The sequence below is a fragment of the Hyaena hyaena genome, unplaced genomic scaffold, assembly GCF_003009895.1.
Source record: "Hyaena hyaena isolate Hyena2069 unplaced genomic scaffold, ASM300989v1 scaffold_1104, whole genome shotgun sequence".
Taxonomy (NCBI): Eukaryota; Metazoa; Chordata; class Mammalia; order Carnivora; family Hyaenidae; genus Hyaena; species Hyaena hyaena.
In genome coordinates, this window is record NW_024081738.1 from 490711 (window position 1) to 514587 (window position 23877).

General features: G+C 39.9%; 1 protein-coding gene across 1 annotated transcript in view; it reads right to left on the reverse strand.

Annotated features, from left to right (window-relative positions):
* Positions 1 to 4572: 4572 nt before the first annotated feature.
* The window catches only part of PINX1 (PIN2 (TERF1) interacting telomerase inhibitor 1), an 86692-nt gene continuing 67387 nt past the window's right edge, over positions 4573 to 23877 (reverse strand). Inside the window, exon 7 of the mRNA XM_039222335.1 lies at positions 4573 to 5252. Within this exon, the coding sequence (XP_039078266.1) occupies positions 4797 to 5252 (456 nt within the window). The 3' untranslated portion in view covers positions 4573 to 4796. The remainder of the gene's footprint in view (positions 5253 to 23877) is intronic.

The following is a 23877-nucleotide window of genomic DNA, read 5'->3' on the forward strand; positions in this document are numbered from 1 at the left end:
AAAAAAAATAAGCCTACATATATATGTTCAATCAATTTATGACATAAGAGCTAAGAATGTACAATTGAGAAAGGACAGTCTCCTTAATAAATGGTATTGAGGACACTGAGTAGCCAGACAGAAAAGAATGAAACTGCACCACTGTATTACACCATAGACAAAAACTTAGTCAAGATGGATTAAAGACTTGAACATAAGACCCGAAATCATAAAACTATAGAAGAAAACATAGGCAGTAAGCTCCTTAACGTAGATCCTGGTGATGATTTTTAAAACATCTGATACCAAAAGCAAAAAACAATAAAAGCAAAAATATACAAGTATGACTACATCAGACTAAAAAGCTTCCACACAGCAAAGGAAGCCATCAACAAAATGAAAAGGCAACCTGCTGAAGGGGAGGAAAATAATTGAAAATCATGTATCTGATAAGCTAATATCAAAACATATAAAGAACTCAATGGCAACTCATACAACTAAGTAGCAAAAAAAGAATAAAAAGAAAAAATATGACTAAACAATGCACAGAAGATCTGAATAGACATCTTTCTGAAGAAGATATACAGATGGCCAACAGGTACACAAAAAGATGCTCAATGTCATCAATCAGGGAGAAGCAAATCAAAACTACAATGAGATTACCACCTACCCCTATTAGAATGGCTGTTATCAAAAAGACAAGACGGGTGCCTGGTGGCTCAGTCATTTAAGCATCCAACTCCTGGTTTCAGCTCAGGTCATGATCTCATGGTTCTATGAGTTTGAGCCCTGCATCGGGCTCTGCATTGATGGTGTGGAGCCTGCTTGAGATTCTCTCTCTCTTTCTCTATCTCAGAATAAATAAATAAAACTTAAAAAAAAAAAAGCTCTGTAAAAATTTAAAAAAAAGACAAAAAATTACACGTGCTGAAGAAGTAGGAAAAAAGGAACCCTTGTGCACTGCTGGTGGAAATGTAAACTGGGGAACAATTATGAAAAGCAGTATAGAAGTTTCTCAAAATATTAAAAATATAACTACCATATGATTCAGCAGGTCCATTCTGGGCACTTATCTAAACAAAGACGCTAATTTGAAAAGATATGCACCCCATGTTCACTAGAGCATTTACAATGGCTAAGATGGGGGAAAAAAACCTAAGTGTCCATCAATAGATGAATGGATAAAGAAATTTATAAACACACAGAGAAGAATATTATTCACCCATAAAAAATGAAATCTTGCTATTTACAAGAACATGGATGGACCTTGAGGGCATTATGCCAAGTGAAATAAGTCAGTGAAGACAAATACCATATGATCTCTCTTACATGTGGAATCTAAAAAACATAAAAAACAAAGAAAACAAAACCAAGCATATGGATACAGAAAACAGACTGGTGGTTGCAAGACGCGAGGATGGAAGAAATGGGTGACATGTGTTTTTTTTTAATAAATCAAGAATAAATAAAAGTAACAGTGACATGTGATAAGAGCAACAGCAATAGAAAATTTTGCTAACAACAGGTGAAACTGAGTGTAGCAAAGGCAAGACCAAAAGGAGTAAGGGTTTGTGACCAGCGTAGAGAGGGGACTGAAGCATCTGGTTTTCTGAAAGCAGCATTAATCCAGTTAAACAAATTGAAAGAGGTCCTCTTACAAAACAGAATTTATCTGTTAAAGGGGATTACAGTAATGGCTATCTTACTGGGTTGTGTGAGGACTACATGAATTGTCACACAGGACTTCACATAGTAATAATTATTATCTATTAAATTAACACATTAAAAAAAAGAATAGAAGGGTACCACAAGACAACATTTTGGAGCCTCCTTGTGGGATAATCTCCTGAGAACCTATCTTCCCTCTTAAAACTGAAGAAAAGTACTTAAGGATACAAAGTTAATATACTTTTACCAAGATAATTTAAGGCAAAAAAAAAAATAGGATTCGTATGTTAACAATTTAAAAAATATGCCTATGAAATGAATTCTCAAGGATTTATTTCATTGTTCTGACTTCCACTTAGATACAAAAAACTAAGTGTTCTGAGACACTTGGGAAAAATGAAAGCTGAGGATGTCAAAATGAAAGCTGAGGATGTCTCGAGAAAATAAATATTCATGTCCTTCAAAGCAAATGGTCATACTGTCTGCTATTTGCCGAAGATGTGCCTTATAACTCAGGCTACCCATTTGATGATTAAAACCATTTAGGACTTATTTCTGCAGCCCAATAAAATTATAATCATCACAGGGACACCTGGGTAGCTCAGTCAGTTAAGTGTCTGACTCTTGATTTCAGCTCAGGTCAACATCTCATGGTTGTGAGATGGAGCCCCATGGTGGGCTCTGTGCTGGATATGGAGCCTGCTTGAGATTCTCTCTCCCTCTCCTTCTGACCCTCCCCCTGCTCATGCTTTCTCTCTCAAAAAGTGATAATAAAATATCATCAGTCTACAGTCTCGCTTTATGGAAGTTGTGCTTCATTTTGCGGTGTGGCTATTCTAACTCTTGGGTCACACCTTACATATGAACCATGGCCCTGAAATGCTTAAAATTGAGAAAATACATAACATTTCTTGGAATTCCAAAGAATGCCTCTTCAGCACCTCTGGGCTCTGGTCTTCCCAGCTGGCCCCTTCACGCCATTTGACCTAGGTGCACTGTACCCTGCTTCTTAAATAGCCATTTTCTTCCTCCTCCTGCACACAATTCAGTGTATTCTCCTGGCATTCATTTTTATTAGTAAAATAAGTAAAAGTTAATAAAAAGAAAAAAAACTATATATATGAATATATATTTAAAAGACAGTTTCTTTTAGGTTTCATACATTCCCACTCCTTTCTGGAACTCTAGTTTCATAAACAAGATAGAACAAGAAGAGATAACTTGAGCATGTGCCTCTGTAAAGAAAAGTGACTTTAAAAATCTTGGGTGTCTGGCGTACCTGGGTGGCCCAGTCAGTTAAGCGTCCAACTCCTGATTTTGGCTCAGGTCATGATCTCACGGTTCATGAGATCAAGTCCCAAGTTAGGATTCATGCTGACAGCATGGAGCCAGCTTGGGATTCTCTCTCTCTCTCTCTCTCTGCCCTTCCCTTTCTCACACTCTCTTAAAAATTAAATAAACTTTGAAATGGAAAAACTGTTTTAAAAATAGTCTTGGGTACTTTATTAAACTGGACCATAGCCTGAGATTCTAAATTCTAGGGGCCAAGATAAATCATAGAAACTAGACCCCAAACTCTGAATTCCTGAGACTTTTCTCTGTGTGTGTGTGTGTGTGTGTGTGTGTGTTTAAATAATTAGCAGCACTGTTCAGAATTCATAAGACTTAAAACCAAATGTTATGTATTTTCTCAATTTTAAGCATTTCAGGGCCATGGTTCATATGTAAGGTGTGACCCAAGAGTTAGAATCAAGTGCAAAAGGTCATCAACCTGTGTGGGAGTTCTGGTTCCTGCTACCCCAGAGCAATCTAGAAATCAGGTGGAGGACAGTATATAGCCTACTCCACCGCACCGCCCCTCCCAGCTACGCTCACAGGTCTGGCAGAGTGGGCCAAACAGTAGCAAACTGTAAGAGTGACACAGGGAGCAGGTGGCTAGAAAGGGGGTACAAGAAAGTGGGGGGGCAAAAATAAGGGGAGAGCAGGGAAGAGGGAGTAAAAGGGAAAAAGGATGAAGAAGAAAAGAAGGAAGAGATGAGAAGACAGTAAGTAGAAGAGGGCAAAGAGGCTGGGAAAACAGGAGGCCTGTATCCCCAAAACTTAATCAAGTGTTTTCTTTTTCACTTTGTTTCCCAAAGAGGGCGCGAGGGAGTCTGAAGCAAAGCTGCGCAGGGAAAGATTAACCAGCACACAGGGAGACTTGCCAGGGTGTGGGAGACATCAGGAAAAACACAACGAGGTGACACCTTTTGGTTTGAGCAGGATGGAAAGATACCTTTTACTATGTATGTAATATTTATACTTTTAAGAACTTCATAAGGCAGTCCCAAGCTAGAGACTGACTGACTTCCAGAGGAAATTAATTTCATGACCTTAGATTCTCAGTATTTTTGAAACTCATGATCATTACAAATAAGGCACAGCCCACGACAGGGGACTATCCTCAAGCACAACCACATGGAAATAGATCTGATGGCCCATACCCAGTGAGGAACAGCTGAGGGGCGTCCTGAGAGACCTGGAAGGTCACACTGTCCTCAGAGTCTGTTCACTTCCTAAACTCTGTCGTTCTGGGGATAAGACCTCAGAACACAGGGCCATCATCGCTCAGTGGAAGAGAGGGTATTAAAACAATTTCCCCATCAAAACCAAACTAAACCAAACAAAACTCTGATTTGGGAATGTAATCATATAATACCTGCTTGGCAAAAACGTATGGTTGGCTACAGAACAAAAAGAACTATCTGAATCTAAACTATTGTCTCTTAATCCTTTAATTAGACCAAATCCTTAAGGAGGAAGCAAAATTCATTGTTACTGAAGGAAATCAAGAGCAAATACAGACTGTGACATACCTACACACACATGTGCGCACACATAACCATGTGTTCAAATAAATATGAAGAAACACTCGTGCTGAAGTGCTCATGGTCTAAAAAGAAAATTTATTTGTTTATGAGAGCCATGATTTGGAACATTAGAAAGTTCTCTGGGAATACGCTGGGGAAACCTGGTGAGAGGGCGAGACTCAGCAACCCCTGGGCATGTCAAAGCTCCCTTGGGTGAACTCTGCTTTGACTTCAGGCCAAAGGTGTTTGCTCACCGCACCCTGACATCTGAGTGGCTGGAAGGCCCTGGCTCCAGAGAATTTATTTGGGACCTTTCTTCTTCTTTTTCACTGGCATTTCATCTAATGTAGCATCCACTGCTCTCTCAACTTGCTTTAGTAGCTTTTTCTTCTGCTTCCTGTTTTTGGGCTTTGGGGCAATGTCCTGGCCCACAGGACAATCCTCTCCATCCTCAGGAGAAACACCAGAATTCTCGTCCCAACAAGGGTCTCTGAGCTGCCAATCAACTTGGTCTCTCTTCTTCTTGGTCTTGGGTTCGGTGTAATTCTCCACGTTTTTATCTTTTGCCTCCTTCTTTCTTTTCTTTCCCCTTTTCCTTTCCATCTGGGTCTCAATGAGGTCAGGTCCTGCAGCTGTGACCTGTGGCTTGTTCTTTAGCTCCGCCATCCGCTTGGCAAAGTACTCCTGGATGGTGAAGGCACTGGTCGTCGTAGTGGAGGGTGCATTCCCATCTGGAGTGGCAGGGCTGGAATCATCCTACGGTGGGGAAAATAGTTACAACCAGTTAGGCGTCAGCTGCTGACTCCTCACAGCATCCCGGAGGCCTGCACATGGAGCTATTCTCACACACCAGGAGACCAGGCTGTGTGCCTGACTTCCCCCTTATCTCCTTCTCTCCCCTTTGGCAGAGCTGAACTGCAGAGTACAGAACAAGGCAGCCAGACACTGGCTTGAACACTATATGTATTCAAAGAGACAGAAGCTAACTCCATATGTTAGCTACATAAGTCACTTCCCTGGAATTCTGAGTAAACAGCTCCTTAGCAACAATGTTATAAACGATGACTAAGTACCCAGAATCTCCCTTAAAAAACAGGGACACTGAAGTTCTCCAACTCTGTGATTTTGTTGGACACCTATTTCAGCTCTGTTTTCGATTAGACAAGTCTGTGCATTGACCTAGAAACACAGATGACACATGTGTATGTTAACCCTTCTATAACAGGAGCCTAACACCAACTAGAAGCTGGTGTGTCAAGGAACACCTGTCTCCTCTGAAGGCAGAAGGTGGCCCTCCAGGAGAGAATGCACCATGACTGAAGTTGAAGGTGTTCCTTCCTCCTCTCAGAGAGAACAGGTTAGCGTGAGGAGCCCTTCTCTCCTTGGCTGGGAGTGGAAAGAAGGGAGATGGCCCCATGCCTACTCTGACATAGATTAGATACTCATGGCTGTGTTAGTTTTGTTTGCAAATGTGAAGAATTTACTCACTCATAACAGCTGGGATTAAGTGGGGTTTATATTTTAATTTTAAATAAATACATTCAGCTGTAAGGCTTCAGAAGCGAGAAAATTCCTAACTTAATCGGCCAGAATAAAAAATGAAATGCTAGTATCACCATATGGGTTGTGGCTGGCTGGCAGTAAGGCAATGAAAATATGTGAGAAGAAAGTAACTACAAGATAAGGAATATAAGGACTATGCTTTAAGTTATGTCAATATCTAGAAGAACTATGCCCACAGAAACTTTTAAAGTAATCAAGCCATTAAATAATGCTAAACTTAGGTTTTCATAATTACCTGGCTTCTTCCCTCATAATCACTTATTTGTACAGGAAGAGACTAGTCGTCTGACCCTTTCATGTTGGAAGGGTGGGTAAATGGTTTTCTGAATAAATCAGTTTCCAAATTAGGGATTTTACAAATTATTCTGAACTGGCAAAGTTCTGCCTGTGCAGCGAACTTTATTATAAACCCAACACATATAAACGGACCATGCATTTTCTTGATTCAGAACCCAAAACCCAGCTCAGTGGAATTAATGTAGCATCCTTTTTGAAATTCCAACAGAATTAATATTCCATCGATGAACAATTGAGCTTTGAGTGTCCACTGCCCCAGAGAGCTCTCATTAAAGGGTACCTCACCTTGTATCACAGCATATCCAGTCAACACACAGCTTATTTTATTCAGGGCCCAAGACACACAATCATGTAGTCAATTTTTTTTTTTTTTTTTTACAAATAGTTTATTGTCAAATTAGTTTCCACACATCCCCAAAAGCAAGGGAATCAAGAGCAAAAATAAACTGTTGGGACCTCATCATGTAGTCAATTTTTAAAAATTTGAACTGCAGGGGCGCCTGGGTGGCTTAGTCGGTTAAGCGTCGGACTTTCGCTTAGGTCATGATCTCGTGGTTCGTGCGTTCGAGCCCTGCGTTGGGCTCTGTGCTGACTGCCAGCTCAGAGCCTGGAGCCTGTTTCGGTCTGTGACTCCCTCTCTCTCTGACCCTCCCCTGCTCACGCTGTCTCTCTCTCTCCTAGAAATAAATAAAAACATTAAAAAAAAAAATTTAAAAAAAAATTTGAACTGCAAAATGCAGAACATATGGAATAAACCAACTAAGCCTTGGGAAGAAGTTCAAATGTTACCTATCAGCATTCAGTTTTGGCTACAATCCCATCAGGTAATTGTGCAAAAAAATTAAAAATAGCTGCCCCAGGAGGAAAAAACAAGGCCATTTCATTTGTCTTTTTATTTCTTAAATGTTGAAAAAGCTGAAGTTCTGCAGAGCAGAATGAAAAGTCTTCTCAAGGTCTCCTGGTGTTAACTGATCCCAGTTTAATGGACAAGAATGGTCTTGCCTTCCATTTAAGGGCACACAGCCACACCCAGACAGCAGTCTGTGAAAGTGGCCCCTTTATGTAAAACAGATTTCATTTAGTTTCATGGCATTAAAAGGAGTTTATCTTATGCAGGCCAACTCTTCTGTGTCTGAGGAACTCAAATTTAAATTATATCTTATGGCTCCTTACCTTGCTCACCTATTTATTACCTCCTGAATTCCTGCATTTAGCAGTTTAATCACAGGAACTAACTGCTGGTATTAATCACACTTTTAACTAGTAGGAAATGTAAGACTATTTTTGAGTCACTTGTTGAATTCAGCAGGCCTTTCTAATCCCAGAAAATAACTATGCTCATAATTAACTCCTTATGGTGATAAGGATTTTAATAACCACGGGCCACTGCACACCAAGCTTAGCAGGGCATGGAGACAAGTAAGAGGTGCCAGCACACAAATCCTATTTATCTCAAAGGAAGTGTAGGCAAAACAAACTTGATGGGCAGAGCCACTTAATGCCAAGGGCAGCCACCCTCCCACACTACAGGACTGTATCTGTTTTAAAAACCATAGAAACTGCAGGAATCAGTTGCTGATCTGAATTCCTGTAGGAGCAGTGCCCAGGATTCATACTTTGTAAGTCCATATTTTATGAATTTACAAATTATAAACCTAGTTTTACTACAGTGATTATAATCCCAGTTTCTACATTCTGGTCCATGAATATTAAAAATGTACAGCTTTTCAAGAAAACCAGCACTTTTCATATTTGGTCTCTACTTCAAAGTAAGTAAGTACTGAAAAAAGCAAGAGTTATTTTCTTGTTTAAAACACAGACAATTTGCATCTTTCCAACATTTCTATTAAACACAAAATACAACCTCAAAAAAAAATCTGTAATAACAAATGTCATTTTAACTACTTCATAAGCTTTGGGAATACACCAGTTTGCTAATGGTGTTCTAAAAACAAGTAAAATAAATTTACAAATAGCTTGAAAACTTCTAGTTCCATACAAAATACTACCAAGGGAGATATGGTTAGCTAGTCATCTTAGTAAACATTTGATTTAAGTTAGAGATTCAGAAACTTTTTTAAAAAATTCTAATTCTTGCTGTTAATTAATTGAGGTCCTTAGGTAAATCCCATAACCTCTCTAGCCCTCAATTACCTACTATCAACTCAAAGAAGGACATTAAATGAAGTAACTCCTTTTTTTTTTTTTAAGGTTTATTCACTTTTCAGAGACAGAGACACAGTGTGAGTGGGGGAGGGGCAGAGAGAGAGGGAGACAGAATCCGAAGCAGGCTCCAGGCTCTGAGCTGTCAGCACAGAGCCCGACGTGCGGCTCGAACTCACAGACCACAAGATCATGACCTCAGCTGAAGTCAGACGCTTAACCAACTGAGCCACCTAGGCACCCCAAAATGAGGTAACTTCTAAGGTCCTTTGAAGCCCTAAAATTCACTGATCTCTGAAAAGATGCTTGTGCTGGCCATTTCTCTATGATATACGAGAGAAGTATATAGTATATAAGCAGACAGATCAATTCTGTTCATTGAAAACTACTAACCCACTGCTAAGCCAAGATGCAGCAGTGAGACTAATCCTACAGTCTACCTGTGGAAATAACATTTTTACACCACTTGTAAGAATGCATGCAGCAGATCCAGTAAGACCATTCAGAAGAGCTGAAAGAGCCAAACGCTGTTTTGTGTTGAACAGCTGTGAAAAATTTGTTTAAAAGAACAGACACTATATAGAGGCTAAAATCAACAAAAACAAAAAATTGGAGCAACTATTAACTGGAGGATGCATCTATTTTACACCTACATCCTGGAAATCATCCCAAATTCCAAGAAAGATAGTAAAAATCTAAAACTTTAAAAATGATAACAAACTCTCATTTCGTACTTAACGATTTTGAAGGTTCTCTTTTTCTAGACCTTGGCTTGAAAATCTCCATTGATCTTTCACATACCCTAACCTTGTGTTCTCCAAAGGCACAGCATAGGGGAAATGCTAATGATTTTACCTGACTGGAATAAAAAATGCAGCGGGATTCTGGGATGAATAGCCTGGCAACCTCTCCCTTGGCTTTTATGCCACCACAATCTAGAATGTTTTAAGTTCTGGCTTGAGTGTGCCCAGCGCTTGAATAGCTATCTCGTAATGGCATGTGCAAGAAAAAATGCAGGCTTTCACTTGGGTCCAGTGACGGATGCAGGTGGGAGAGTCATATGTGAGGGAGTTAGGCAGCTGGGAGCATGGGAACCCCTAGCCTCTGTGCCTGACCATGACTGGTCAGGTCACAGGACTCCACACTCAGCCAGGGCAGGGACATGTCCAGTGTAACTGTGCATGCCCAGGACCTAAGATGAAGAAGCTTTTCAAAGAAAGGGGCCCGTGAATGAGGAGGGGAAATGGTAAGGGAATTAACAAAACAGTTTAAAAAAAAAATACTTCTTCCTAAATTTGTAACTTACCCACTGTACTACCTTCCTTTCCGTCAATCAGAAAGATCCAAAGTGCATTTAGATTCTTGAAATATTTTCAATGTATTTTAGAAACTACTCTTGTGTTGCTCTAAAAACTGTTTCATGAGTTAATACTGTCTGTTCCCAGAAAACCTGAGTGTTCAACTCGGGAGGACCTGTTCCTCACTTCACAGAACGTCAACGGATTCAAGCCAGAAGAACCCTGTGGGAACCCTCCACACAATCACATAAGGAAACTTTCCCCAAAGTGGCCATACCCGGGGGTACTGAAGGAAGCAGCTATCATTTCTTGGACGCCTTCAACATGTCAGTCACTTATTATCATAAGTCATCTCATGTGACCCTCACAGCAACCTGAGGAGAGGCATTCTATTCTACAGAGGTAGAAATGGCCACTCAAAGTGCTTAACTGTGCAGATCTTGTGGCAGGAACTGGCAGCAGGGCGATTCAGTCCCACGGCTACCAGACACAAAGCCCTTTCTCTTCCCGCTACGGCATCCTAACTTACAGCCTGTCACAGACTCACTTGTCACTGTCTCTCTCTTCAGAAATCATCCCAATACTGAAATATATGTCAGTTGGTCATATAATCCATGGGCCAAGATCTGTGCTCGCCTTTGATGAGGGTGGAAGTTAACTGATGCAAACGCTTCAATGTAGGAAAAAGTGTCACCAGAAATAGACACTACTTTCTGAACAGAAAAAAAGACTCTTGTCTAGTTTGCAATTTATATAAAGAAAAAATAGCCCAAAGCCAGGCTTGAGAGTTTTATAATTAGTCATATTAGCATGTAAATTCACTTAGCAAAATGTGAGTGTTTTGAGGCAGGAAGTAAGTGCCAAGTCCAACCTTCCACTTAAGGCAAGACTCCCTCCTGGACAGATGTCTTATAGCCTCCACGTGGACACTTCCTATGCAGACGGTGATCGCTTGGTGAGGCAGGCGGCCCCTCCGACTGCTGACTTGCTTTGTCTCAGTTTTCTCTCAGCAACATTGAGATCAAGTGGTCCAAGACTATACTGTGTGCCACACTGAGAGCTGGAGAATCTTGGCACTTAAACCTACCTCTGGCAGTTCCAAATTACCACTGGGATTAGGGACAGTGGGGCAGAAAGGATGCAAAGGAAACAAGACCTTGCAGAGAGAGATCCTGAAGACATCAATTATAATATAATACAACCATCTCAGGTGCCCGGAAGATGCCCCAAGCTATGCGAGTCAACTTTTCTCAAACGTCTACAGAATTATGAGTTTGTTCTTTGTTTCTCTTAAGTATTTCTCTCTAGAGGCTTTGCAGCTCAATGAGCTATATGCTCAAGCACTTCTGGGTTCACAATCTTCTGTGCCTTTCAAACAAGTGTACCAAGTGGATTAACAGCAGAATGCCCAAATAAAGAGGATTCTCTTTTATTGCTCTCAAAAGAAGATTGTTAGAATCTTTCAGGGCAGGAAAACAAAGCAGTCTGGGTTGAAGATTCAGTGAGGTGTTTGGGGGCAAATGCATCATAAATATCAAATCTTAACTAATGATAGCAAACTAGTCCAGGGGTGGGGTTTCAAAGGCAAAAGCCTTTCAGCTCACCAGCCTTTCTCATTTGTCACTGCTGATCTTAAATGATAAGATGACTGAAACCTTTTGATTTCCATGTTAAAACACAGAGCAACGCTGCAACAGTAATCCTTCAATGAACTTTCCTCATTGAAAGAAAAAGTAGACCTCCAGAGCTCAAGAGCAATGGATTTAGCCACTGGAGTTATCAGCTCTGATAGCTGTTGCCTGTGATGAACAAATGCTCACTTTCAGTCTTGTCTGTCTGTCCTCAGCCTGTGGTGGATTTGTCTGTGAAAAGTTAAGAAAGCTTGGCAAGTGAGTGGTTTGAAAGAATGTTTTCTATCTTTTCCCAGTTTTCACCAGGACAGTTCTGACAAGCACAAATTAAGTCTTGATGTACTTCTGAGTTGTGGAAATTGTACCCAATCATTTTGGACAGAGATACATTCATGAAGTGGTTTCATCACTTGTCAAGATGAAGGTCCTGCCGGAATGTGTACCATTAAACCCTCTGCCAGTGGAGGGGCAGAGTGGGCTGATGCCATCACTCAGTATGTGGGCTGATGATGTTTTTGCAGATCGTTAACACATAGTCAGGTGCATCACCTTTTTTTTTTTTTAAGTTTATTTATTTATTTTGAGAGACAGAGAGAGTGAGCAGAGGAGGGGTAGAAAGAGAGGGAGAGGGAGAATCCTAAGCAGGCTCCGCACTGTTAGCACAGAGCCTGATATGTGGCTCGAACTCAAACTGTGAGATCATGACCTGAGCTGACACCAGGAGTCAGACACTTAGCCAACTGAGCCACCTGGGCGCCCCAGGTGCATCACCTTCTTGAAGATCAAGTGCAAAACTGCTCTTTTCAACAAATCTGATGCCTTGTAGGACATCCTCCCTTGTTTACTGTCTGTGACTAGCAATTAATTAGTGACTTCTGTTTTCTGATTTTGTGTAATTTGCTTCATAAGCATCTTCCCAAGGAAATGTTAAGTTCCTTGAGGGCAGAGGCCATTTCTATTTCATTTATATTTGGCACACATACTCTCTAATGAAGAACAACTACATGGTGAGTGCTCAGGGAAAGCACATAAGACACCAAGCCCACAAAGCTTGGGAGACACCCCCACTGCCACCCACTGAGCCATAAGCTTTGTATTTGTTGATACCGGTGTGTCACATGCCAGGCAGGCCTAATGACCAGAAGGCACTTGGAACGTTAGGAAGGAGACAGTCAGCATTTTGCAGCATATATTCTTTCCATCTACACGAAACCATTCCCTTCTCATCAGATGCCACCATGCCTCCTGGTGCACACTGTTTCTCTAACTACTGCAAAGTATAGCTCAGTGCCTTTCAGAGTAATCAGCCAGTTACTTCCTGTGGCTCTTAGTGATGTGGAGGAGCTCAGTCAACTGATCCACACACTTCTCTGGTCTATTACTACACATGTTTCCATAGTCACCTCCCAGGACGTAAGTAAGTTGGAAAAAAAATAGGTGCTGTGTTGTATGAGAACGGTCACATGCACCTCTGTGGGACTGGCTGGACACAGCAACAAAACAGCATGCAGGGGCTGAACTGTTCTTGTAAAATAAAAGGTGGGACAGCAAGAAAGTTCTAGGGCATATTAGAGGCAAAGGTAGGGGCTTATTCTGAGAAGACAAAGAGCTGGATAAAAGTTCCACTTTATAAGCCCCCAATTGCAAGCTGTTAAGGTACAGCCCAGGTTGTATCATGAGCTGAAAATACAACCTGGGAAAGCCTCTGATTCTAGGGAGTCATCTAAATGGGTTTGCTTCTAAAGGGTAAGCTAAGCAGTGATCCATACCATTAGACAGAAAGCAGGACGTGTCCCACCATACTGGCATTTCTTTTGCTTTCTAATATACCTTTTTGGTTTCCATATAATTGGAAACATTCAGTGTTTTATTGACAAAGCGCTGTGTTTGCACTCACAAAAGGCTTATTCATGTGTGAAATTTTGTGTTTTTTTTTTTTTTTTCTCCCTCCAAGATCTCCATCACTCCCATCTGGATTTAGGCTAAACATACCAAGTCTCAACTGTAACCATCCTTAGGAAATCCTCCTGGGAAACATAATTGCTTTTAGGATTAGAAAGCATCACAAGCACAAGGGTTAAAAACAAATGCAAAACTCCACCTGATTGAGGAGAAGTTTTGATTAAAAGTTGGGTTAAAAATAAAAAATGTAATGGGGTGCCTGGGTGGCTCAGTCAGTTGAGCATCTGACTCTTGATTTCAGCTCTGGTAATGATCTCAGGGTCATGGGATTGGGCCCTGCAACAGGCTCCATGCTGAGCGTGGAGTCTGCTTGAGATTCTCTTTCTCTGCCTCTGCCCTTCCCCCTCTCTCACTTGCTCACACACATGCTCTCTCTGTCTCTCTCTCAAAACTAAATAAGGAGCGCCTCGGTGGTTCAGTCAGTTGAGCATCCAGCTATGGCTCAGGTCACGATCTCACAGTCTGTGGGTTCAAGCACCATGTTGGGCTCTGCTGACAACTCAGAGCCTGGAGCCTGTTTCAGATTCTGTGTTTCCTTCTCTCTCTGCTCCTCCCCTGCTTGTGCTCTCTCTCCTCTCAAAAATAAACAAACATTAAAAAAACTAACTAAATAAAATAAAAATGTAATATCAGAACTGGAATTAGGCAACAACTCAACTGGAAAACACCTATAGACACTGTGTATGTGGGGGGCAGGTGTGCGTGTATAAACAAGAACCTGGGACATGTTTTAGAAGCCCACTCTGGAGGGGTTCCAGTAGAGTTCTCTCTGGTACAGGTTGACAAATCCAGACTGCTGTTGATCTCTGTACACTTCACTAGCTAAAAATAGGTTTTTACATTCTAGGGACACCTGGGTGGCTCAGTCGCTTGAGTGTCTGACTCTTGATTTTGGCTCAAGTTAATCTGATCCCAGGGTCCTGGGACTGAGCTTCATCTTGGGCTCTGTGCTGAGTGTTGAGCTTGCTTGAGATTCCCTTTCTATCTCCCTCTGCCCATCTAACCCACCCGTGCTTTCTCTCTCTCTCTCTCTCTCTCTCTCTCTCTGGGGGGGGGGGGGGCGGAATAGGGAGGTTTTTACATTTTATTCTTTAAATTTATTTTTGAGAGACAGGACAAGTGGGGGAGGGGCAGGGGAGAGAGAGACAGGGAGACAGAGAGAGAGAGAGGGAGAGAGAAAATCCCAAGCAGACTACACTGTCAGCATAGAACCTGATGTGGAGCTCAAAGCCATGAACCATGAGATCATGACCTGAACTGAAATCCAGAGTTGGATGCTTAACTGACTGAGCCACCCAGGTGTCCTAGTTTTTACATTTTAAATTAGGGGGGAAAAAAATCAAAAGACCATGTCATGACATGTGAAAATTATGTCAATATTATGTCAAATATCAGTGTCTATAAATAAAAATTTGAATTTCATCAGTAAAAAATTTCTGTAAGTGTATTTTTTCCCTAGTATATAAAGAAACACAGATGCTAAGTAAATATTTGCTGAACAAATAAATACATTTATCATAAAATATGATCTGCTTTTTGGAAATGTTGAATGCTTCTGAGGTATACACACACACACACACACACACACACACACACAGAGACTCATACATATACATATATATGGAACTGGGGAGCTTTGGGTTTGATGGGACTTTTGAATCTCTGTCTTCCTGAATTAATGCTAGTGAATGATAGAGAGGCTGCTAACTACTATCTGACTTCAAGCAACATAGGATGGTAGACAAGGAGAAAGTTTGGTGATGAAGTGATCAGATATCAAAAAGAACTTTCAATACCCTATAAGTCTATAGAGATAACTTTCTAATATTTAAGCATTAAAATTTTGCTTGGAATTTACAAACTCAAACAAATAAACTGAATGTCTCAGAGAAGATAATGGGGAACTGGAAGGGACAAAATATCTCACTCGGCACTGGACAACTGTAGAGCAATACAAATAATGCCAAATTCCTCATAGGAAGGCCAATGGTAACAAAGATGTTCATTTCTTCTTTTTTTTTTTTCTTCCAGTTGCCTTGTCAGCTGCTCAAATTACCATTCATTAAGAAAAGCCAACATAAACATGTTTTAAAAGGATGGTTCTCTATGGCAACTTCTCAAGTAACTGACATCAAAACTACTGACAAGAGTCATACAGCCTCTGGGGAAAAAGAGGGGAAAGAAAAAAAGGAGCAGATTTCCTGCCTCCCTGAAAGGTCCTAAGGCTTGGAAAGTTGCAGTGACTCACGTGACAACACTTCACAACATTCTGGCCCTTGTAAGATAAACGAGGCTCCTCCAAAGCTAGAAAAGATCAATGTGACATAAGCACCAACTTCTTTGAATGAAGTCTAAAAATAATTCAAATTGACTACATTTTATAATTCTAGGTCAACTGGTTCTCTTCACTGCTCTCTGGAGGCAGGACAAATAGTTTTATCCACAGCTGAAGGCTAGTATCTGAATCTCAAAGAACAGAAGCAAAGGTGAACAGGGGATGTCTCTTCCATCTTTACACAAGACTTTAAAGTTGCTTAGGAATCATGAAAACTCAAATTTAGGCCCCTTATTATAGAAAGCATAGCACTTTTTGCAGAATTCAGAGACCTAGTATTTTGAAACTAGGATTAGAACAGGAATAGTTATCTGGAATAGTCAAGATTATTTTAAAGAAAAAAATAAGTTAATTTCGAGAAGTAAAATTACTATTAAAAAAAGCCCCTTCCTAAAATCTTGTATATTATACAAGATTAATCTTTATATACTCTTTTTAATTCACCAGAAATCAAAATAACAATGAAAAACATCTAAAAATATTTTTTAGGAGTAAATTTGGTAGGGCAAAATCTATGTTTAAAGGATATTTAAGCTAGTAAGAGTACATTAAATAAAATTCTGAACTCACTGAGTCATGAAATAAAAGTTAATTACACAAAAATAATATTTTAAAAAGGCTCAGATCCAAACATTTGGCCATCCAGTCCCTCATGAACATTCACCAGGCAGCTACTATTTACCTGACTGGGTATGGTTGGTCCCTTAGGGACTGACCTAAGGAGGTACCTTAGAAGCTCCTGTTCTAGGGGAGATAGAGTATAAAACAATAATAATAATAATAATATTAATAATTACTACTACTACTACTACTACTACTACAAGACCTGGATATATTTCATGAAACTACTACTACTACTACTAACTACTATAAGACCTGCATATATCTCATGAAAGTACTACTACTACTACTACTACTACTACTACTACTACTATAAGACCTGGGTATATCTCATGAAAATGATCTTACCACAATAACAATGAAAATTAAAATTAAAAAAATACATTGGGAGAATTTATTTTTAGGATAAAGAGAAACTAAATGGTAAGAAAACCAACTACGAGACAACTCAGTTCAACAAACCCATAACCAATTAAATTGAGATTATAATTCTAAAGAGCTCATAAAAAAGAAACACTGTTACTACTAAAAATGTAATCCTCATATACATTATACACATTAAATATACAATCTCTTAGTTTTTTACAAATAATAATTTTTTATTTGATAAAGAAAAATGATAATATATTAAAAGTTTAAGCAAAAAAGAAGTAATGCTGCCTACCTACCTGCTTAGAATCCAAAAAGATTCTTTAAAGACCTGCTTCCTGTTTGTTGCCCCTAACTGACTTCATCTCTCCGGAAATTCGATGCCCTATATCATAGTGCTTCTCAAGCTACCAGGGGCGAGGGCCGTTTATTTTTCTTTTTAAAATCTCTAATCCATTGTGGACCAAGACTTTTGCAACATACTAAGTAAAATAAAATTTAAAAATATTAATAACTACTAGGACAGGGACATTCTTTTTTTTTTTTTTTAAATGTTTTTTATTTATTTCTAGGAGAGAGAGAGAGAGACAGCGTGAGCAGGGGAGGGTCAGAGAGAGAGGGAGACACAGACTGAAACAGGCTCCAGGCTCTGAGCTGGCAGTCAGCACAGAGCCCGACGCCGGGCACGAACCCACGAACCGCGAGATCATGACCCAAGCGAAAGTCGGACGCTTAACCGTCTAAGCCACCCAGGCGCCCCTAGGACAGGGACATTCTAAAAAGACATAAAAAACCCAAATCCCAATTTATAGAACTTAATATCAAGCTATAAAAGTTCTTAAATGCTTACTCTAATTTCTGTCCTTGTCATGGGCTGGTTTGTGGACCATCCTTTGAGTGGTGGTTGTATAAAGTATTAGCTACCAAAGGAACAAAAGAAAGGTGCTGTGTTCAATGTAGTACAAGTGGCATCACCTGAGTGTCAAAAAATTCTGACTCACATCTGACAGAATGTGTGATCTTGGACAAGTTATTGGCCTTTCTGGGCCTCAAAGTGAACCAGGTGCAAAATAAGGAAGTAGGGCTACTCAGTGACTTTTCTCAAAAACAGTTTTGTACTGTGTGATGCTCTTCAAATGCAATCTTAAACAGGGGCCAATATGTAATGCATCAGAACTGTGGTGGAGGTGGGATTAGGGGGACCCAAAGCTCATGTCCTAAACCTCCTCTTCCTTTATAAGGCACCTGAGGCCTCATTGAGGAACCCCTAGGGTTCTCTGAATAGAGGTGGAAAAATGGCAGCTATATTTTTAAGGTGCATTACAATTCTAACATTGTAATGTGTAGCCTTGATAATTTCACAGCACTCAGAGTCAGAGAGTAAGAAGCTTTCAAGAATAAAATGAGGCTTCTCTCTCTCTCTCTCAAAAATAAATAAACATTAAAAAGGGAGGAAGTTGGGGCGCCTGGGTGGCTTAGTCGGTTAAGCGTCCGACTTTCGCTTAGGTCATGATCTCGCGGTTCATGGGTTCGAGCCCCGCGTCGGGCTCTGTGCTGACTGTCAGCTCAGAGCCGGGAGCCTGTTTCAGAGTCTGTGTCTCCCTCTCTCTCTGACCCTCCCCTGCTCATGCTGTCTCTCTCTCTCCTAGAAATAAAAAAAAAAAAAAAAAAAAAAATTTAAAAAAAAAAAAAGGGAGGAAGTTTCCTGGATGGCTTACGACTCTCAATTTTGGCTCTGGTGATATCCCATGGTTTGTGGGATCAAGACCTGCGTGGGGCTCTATGCTGATAGCATGAGGCCTACTTGAAATTCTCTTTCTCTCACTCACTCTCAAAACAAACAAACAAACAAACATAGATTTAAAAAAAGAATGAAATCAGGCCTTGCTATTATAGAATGCACACAATTCTTAACGTTATCATTAGTTTTTAAAATTTCAACAATTAGCTGTCTATCAGAATTGTCCAGTGACCAATGTCTTTCAAAAACAGTAACAAAGTATCAAGCCTGGTCTCCTCAAAACTGTAAAGTCTTAGGTTGCAAAGCATGTCCTCTCTGGGGATCCAGATGATTCAGAATGTTGTCAAGGTTGGCTGACTCTTCTGCTTTTATGTGGTTTGGCTCCAAAGAAGGTCCAGAGGGGATGATAATGCCCAGAACCCCATCACCGGTGTCCCTTCAGACTAGAGCAGGAGAAGCAAGGCATCACCTGCCCACCAGCCAAGGCTGTGCTCTAGCCCAAAGGAAGGTTGCTCTTCATCCTATTTTCATAACATCACAGCATGAAAATCTGGGAGAGAATGTTATTTCTGTTTTCCTGGCAGGACAGAGGGGTAGAAGGAAAAATGAGCCAATATACTCTTCTCTTCCAACACTGGGCCATCTGTGTGTCAATTTCTTATTATCACAAAGGCTCTCAAAACCATGTGCTTGATCTGTCAACAAACGAAAAGCCAAATCTAATGCACTCAGTCCAAACCTACGCCCTGGCAAAAGTCTAACCAAAAAAAAACAGCCCAATGACTTACAACTCTTGGGCTGTTTTGGTAGTCCTTCCCTTCACTCCACCATTTCTACTTCTTTTCATTTTGTTTAATGCGTGTCTTCTTATAAATTAGTTTGTTGACTATAAGACAATATACTTTTTTACCGGTACTAAAACAACTTTCAAAAAAGCAATGACCCACTTTCTCCTTTCTGGCTCTTATAGAAAGTAGAGGCAGGCCCCCAAGCCCTGTTTGAAGTCCTTGCTGCCAGGAGATGGTCGGTTTATGTCTCTTGTCCTAGGACAGGAAAAGGATGCACTCTCGGCACTGTGTGCTAGGGAGAGATAAGGCCAGAGATTTCTGTCCTCAGCACCTTATCAGCTTTTCCTGCTACTTTCCAGAGCAGACAGCATCATGACTGGCAATAAACTAAACTAGTCTAAGGGGGGCTGGGTGTGTGAGCAGCTTGAGATTGGAGGGAGTGAGGTAGGAAAGGATACAGAATGAAGAAAAGAGATGAGTTTTGAACATATCTTAAAATGGTATGGCCCAAATAGAACTAACCCCCCTCCTTTTTCTAAACACATCTCTTTTTGTTAAAACTGCAGTAACAGGAATAAAAGTTTTTATAAGAACTTCCGTTCTGGTTGGAATGCACCACCACTTTCCTTGCTTTGGGCCCTGCCCCTAACTGCCTTGTGCTACTGGCTCTTGGGCACGTAGCACAGGACCCATCTGCTGTCTATGCTCTGACAGGGGCCTATAAACCACAGGCGGCAGAGAGAATGCTTTCTATGGGCACACGTGCTTCATTTAGACCACCAGTGTTTTCTGGGGCCAACTGCATTTCCACATTGCAAAGGGACAAGCAAGGCTATGAGACACTCCTCCAAATATACAAGGATGTCATTGGTGACCTCTTTCATTCTGCAACAAATCACACCTCTGAATCCAAGAAGGATTCTATGCTTCAGAAATCCTGGTCTTTTTGGGGCTGGGAAACAAAGATAGCTGCTGGAGAAGAATCTAGACCAAGTAGAAAAATTTAAAATTAGTTATGGCCTCGTTATTTCTAATGAACTCATGAAAAAGGAATACAAATTTAACAATCTTCTTTTTAAACCTTTTACCATGGAAATTTTCAAACACAGAAAAGAGAAAACAGTAAAACAAACTCAATGATACCTATTACCCAGCTTTAACAATTATCAGCACATAACCATTACCAACTCTACTCCCATTAATTCAAAGCAAATCAAAGATATCATATGCCTTCATCTATAATGTTTTAGCGTGTAACTCTAAAAGATAACAGCTCTAAGAAAAATCCCTAACTATAATATGAGCACATAAAAAGATTAACAGAAAATTCTTTAACATCACTAAATATTTAGTCTGTGTTCACAATATTTTTATTGTCTTTTAAGTTATTTCTTATTACAGTTCATTTGAATCAGCTTCCAAATAAGGTTCATATACTGTGATTAGATGATATATCTCATCTTTTGGGCTATCGGTTCTCATTCCTTTGTTTGTTTTCGCAACTTCTTATTGATGAAACCAAGTCATCATGCTACAAAGTTCTCCCAGAGTCTGAATTTTGCTGAATTTATCCCTGTGGTGTGGTATGGGTTGGCACATTCCTCTGTTTCATGCCATGTCCTGTAAAGTTAAATCTAGAGGCAGCTTTATTTTCTAACACAGCACTTCTCTAATATGCCATGCTCCATTATGAAAAACTGGGATAGATTCATGGTTAAGTAAGCTTGTGAAACAAACTTATACATCTTCCCTTTGATTCATAAAGCACACTATCATCTGAGATATCCAGTAGTTGTTCAGCTTCGGAACTTCCCAAACTATTTCACATTGGAACCCGTTTTGGTATAAAATCCATCAACATCCCATGGAATTAGTGTTCTGCTGAACCTGCTTTAAGAAGGTCTGTTCACACAGACACTACCATGATCTGGATAAGTTCTCCTGATTAAATCTTGTAGCTTAATCTTTGATTTATCTTGTTCTATCTAAGGGATGGGCTTTCTACCAATGAACTAGACATTCTATGCAAAACTAGCAGACACCTATTAGGGAAGTGAAAAGACCAGAAAGCAGTTATGAACAACCAGCATGGCAGGTGACCCTGGGAGAACAGCCTAGCTCTTCCCTAGTATCCCATTACTGAAATGGGAATACCCATTCCCAGGCTTACTTAGAAATATCACTCTTGCAGGGTGCCTGGGTGACTCTGTTGTTAAGTGTCCAAGTTCGGCTCAGGTCATGATCTCATGGTTTGGTTTATGAGTTCAAGCTCTGTTCGGGCTCTGTGCTGACCACTCAGGGCCTGGAGGCTGCTTCGGATTCCTTATCTCCCGCTTTCTCTGCCTCTCCCCCACTCATGCTCTGTCTCTCTCTCAAAAATAAACAAACATTGAAAAAAAAAAAAAAGAAAGAAATATCACTCTTCCATCTTGGAATGGGAGGTGACAGAGAAATAACATGCCCTAAATCAAACAAGTATGTTTGGATCAAGCTTTAATGGCATATAATCTAATCACATTTTGTTTTTAGGATTATGTAAGAGCTATATATTCTGACCAGTGGGAAAACCAGGCTGAAGAAAGATCTTAGGACCCGGTTTCATTTAAAAGTCTGTGTAAACGTATAGGAGGATTAGGAGGAACTTAACTGAGGAACAAGGGGGAGAAGAAGGGGGGAAATGGTGGGGGAAAGGGAGAGAGGCAAACCATGAGAGACTCTTGAATCCTGACAAAAACTGAGGACTGATGGATGTGGGGGGGGGGGGAGGGGGGATGGGCATGGAGGAGGGCACTTGTGGGGATGAGCACTGGGTGTTATGTGGAAACTAATTTGACAATAAACTATTTGTAAAAAAAAAAAAAAGTCTGTGTAAAGTTCAAACTACAGAATTGTGAATTTTTAATATAATCAAGAGGTTAAAAATGGAGAACATAATCAAGAATCAATAAACATATAAAATTAAAATTTAAGAGGGCAATTCCTAAAAATAAGATGAAACAAAAACATGTGATTTTACACCAGTTGTTGAATGCCTGCACAGAACAGAATTCCAAATAACTTTAAAACACTATAACTTGACTGTACACACCCTAATGGGATACACCCTAAGGACAAAAAGAACTGGTAAAACAAACCAAAAAAAACCCTCAATCTATTTTTTTTTTGATAATCAAGTTATTGGTATTATTCTGTGACTAACTTGTATGTAATGAGAAATAAGCAAATGAGTAAAAGAATAGTTTAATGCTTTTATTTCTAGACTCCATAGATTCCAGGAATTCTTACTTAATTTTAACTTAATAATAATAATTCTAACTTAATAACAGATTTAACTTAATAAATTTAAGTCCTTGTGGTCCTGAATTTGAATCAGTAATATGAGTAGAAACTCAATATAGTTTATCATTAAAAAAAAATTATAGTTCTATCCATGTAACAAGAACTAGGAACAAAGACCAACCTAATGTCAATGAGCAACCCTACTGCCCAGTTTGTGGTCTCTAAATATCATTTACCACCAAAAGGAACCAGAGAGAAATGGATGACTCCAAGTCTGGGGCAGCAAATGAACAAGTGCCTCGAAAATCTTTTACCAGGTAGGAAGGAATGATCAAATATCATTATTGGGTCATGTCAAAAGAATTCATGAACCAACTTCAAGAGGCTTCCACTGGGCAAAGATGGAAAATCTGATCATCAATAAAAATAATAAACCCAATGTACTGAAACATAACAGATATATTTCATTCCATGAGTGATGCAAAAAGGAAAACTCATTGGTCACATTCAGAGAATGCTAGAGAACCTCATCCATTTGAAAACTGGTAAATAAAGAAAACAAATAAAATATTTATTATTTATTTATTACCTCTGGGTAAAGAGTTAGTGGCTACGTGTAAATTTCTATTCTAAATTTCATTCTAAAATTGGAAAAAAAAAAAAACGAGATTTGGAGAGAATCCATAGAATGAAAGGAACCTATATCAACCAATTGTTAGATGTGACCCTTATTTGGATCCTGATTTAAACAAAGAGATTTAACAAAAGACAAAATTTGTAACATTTATGAAAATTGAAACCAAACACTTATTATCGATGATAGCACACAATTATTATCAATTTTTGTAAAGTATAATAATAGTTGTGGAGTTATATAAAAAGTCCTTTAACTTTTAGACATATGTGCTGAATTACTGAAATATTTATGATGAAATGTTAGAGTTCAGGGCTTTATTTCAAAGTCCCACAGTGGGGAGGGGTGTCTGGGGTATGTACCCCTCTCTATCTACCTTCACAGTCTAGTGGTATCAGTTGTCCCCCCAAAAGGCCCTTTGCTTTTTCAAAGATGTGTGTCTTTGTGGAGATGCTCTTCTTTCCTCCTTGTGAGGGCTTTTAAGCTGGCCAACCACTACTCCTCTAAGATACCACACGCATGTCACCTTCTTTAATCCCTGCACGCTGAACTTATCACTACATCACGTATGTCCCCAGTCCTCTGGCACAGCAACCAATGCCTCTGCTCCAGTTGACTGTATGCATCTTGACTTCCCACCTAGGCGGTGAGTAGAGACTGTGTCTGACTCATTTAATCATTTGTCATGCAACGGTGCTAC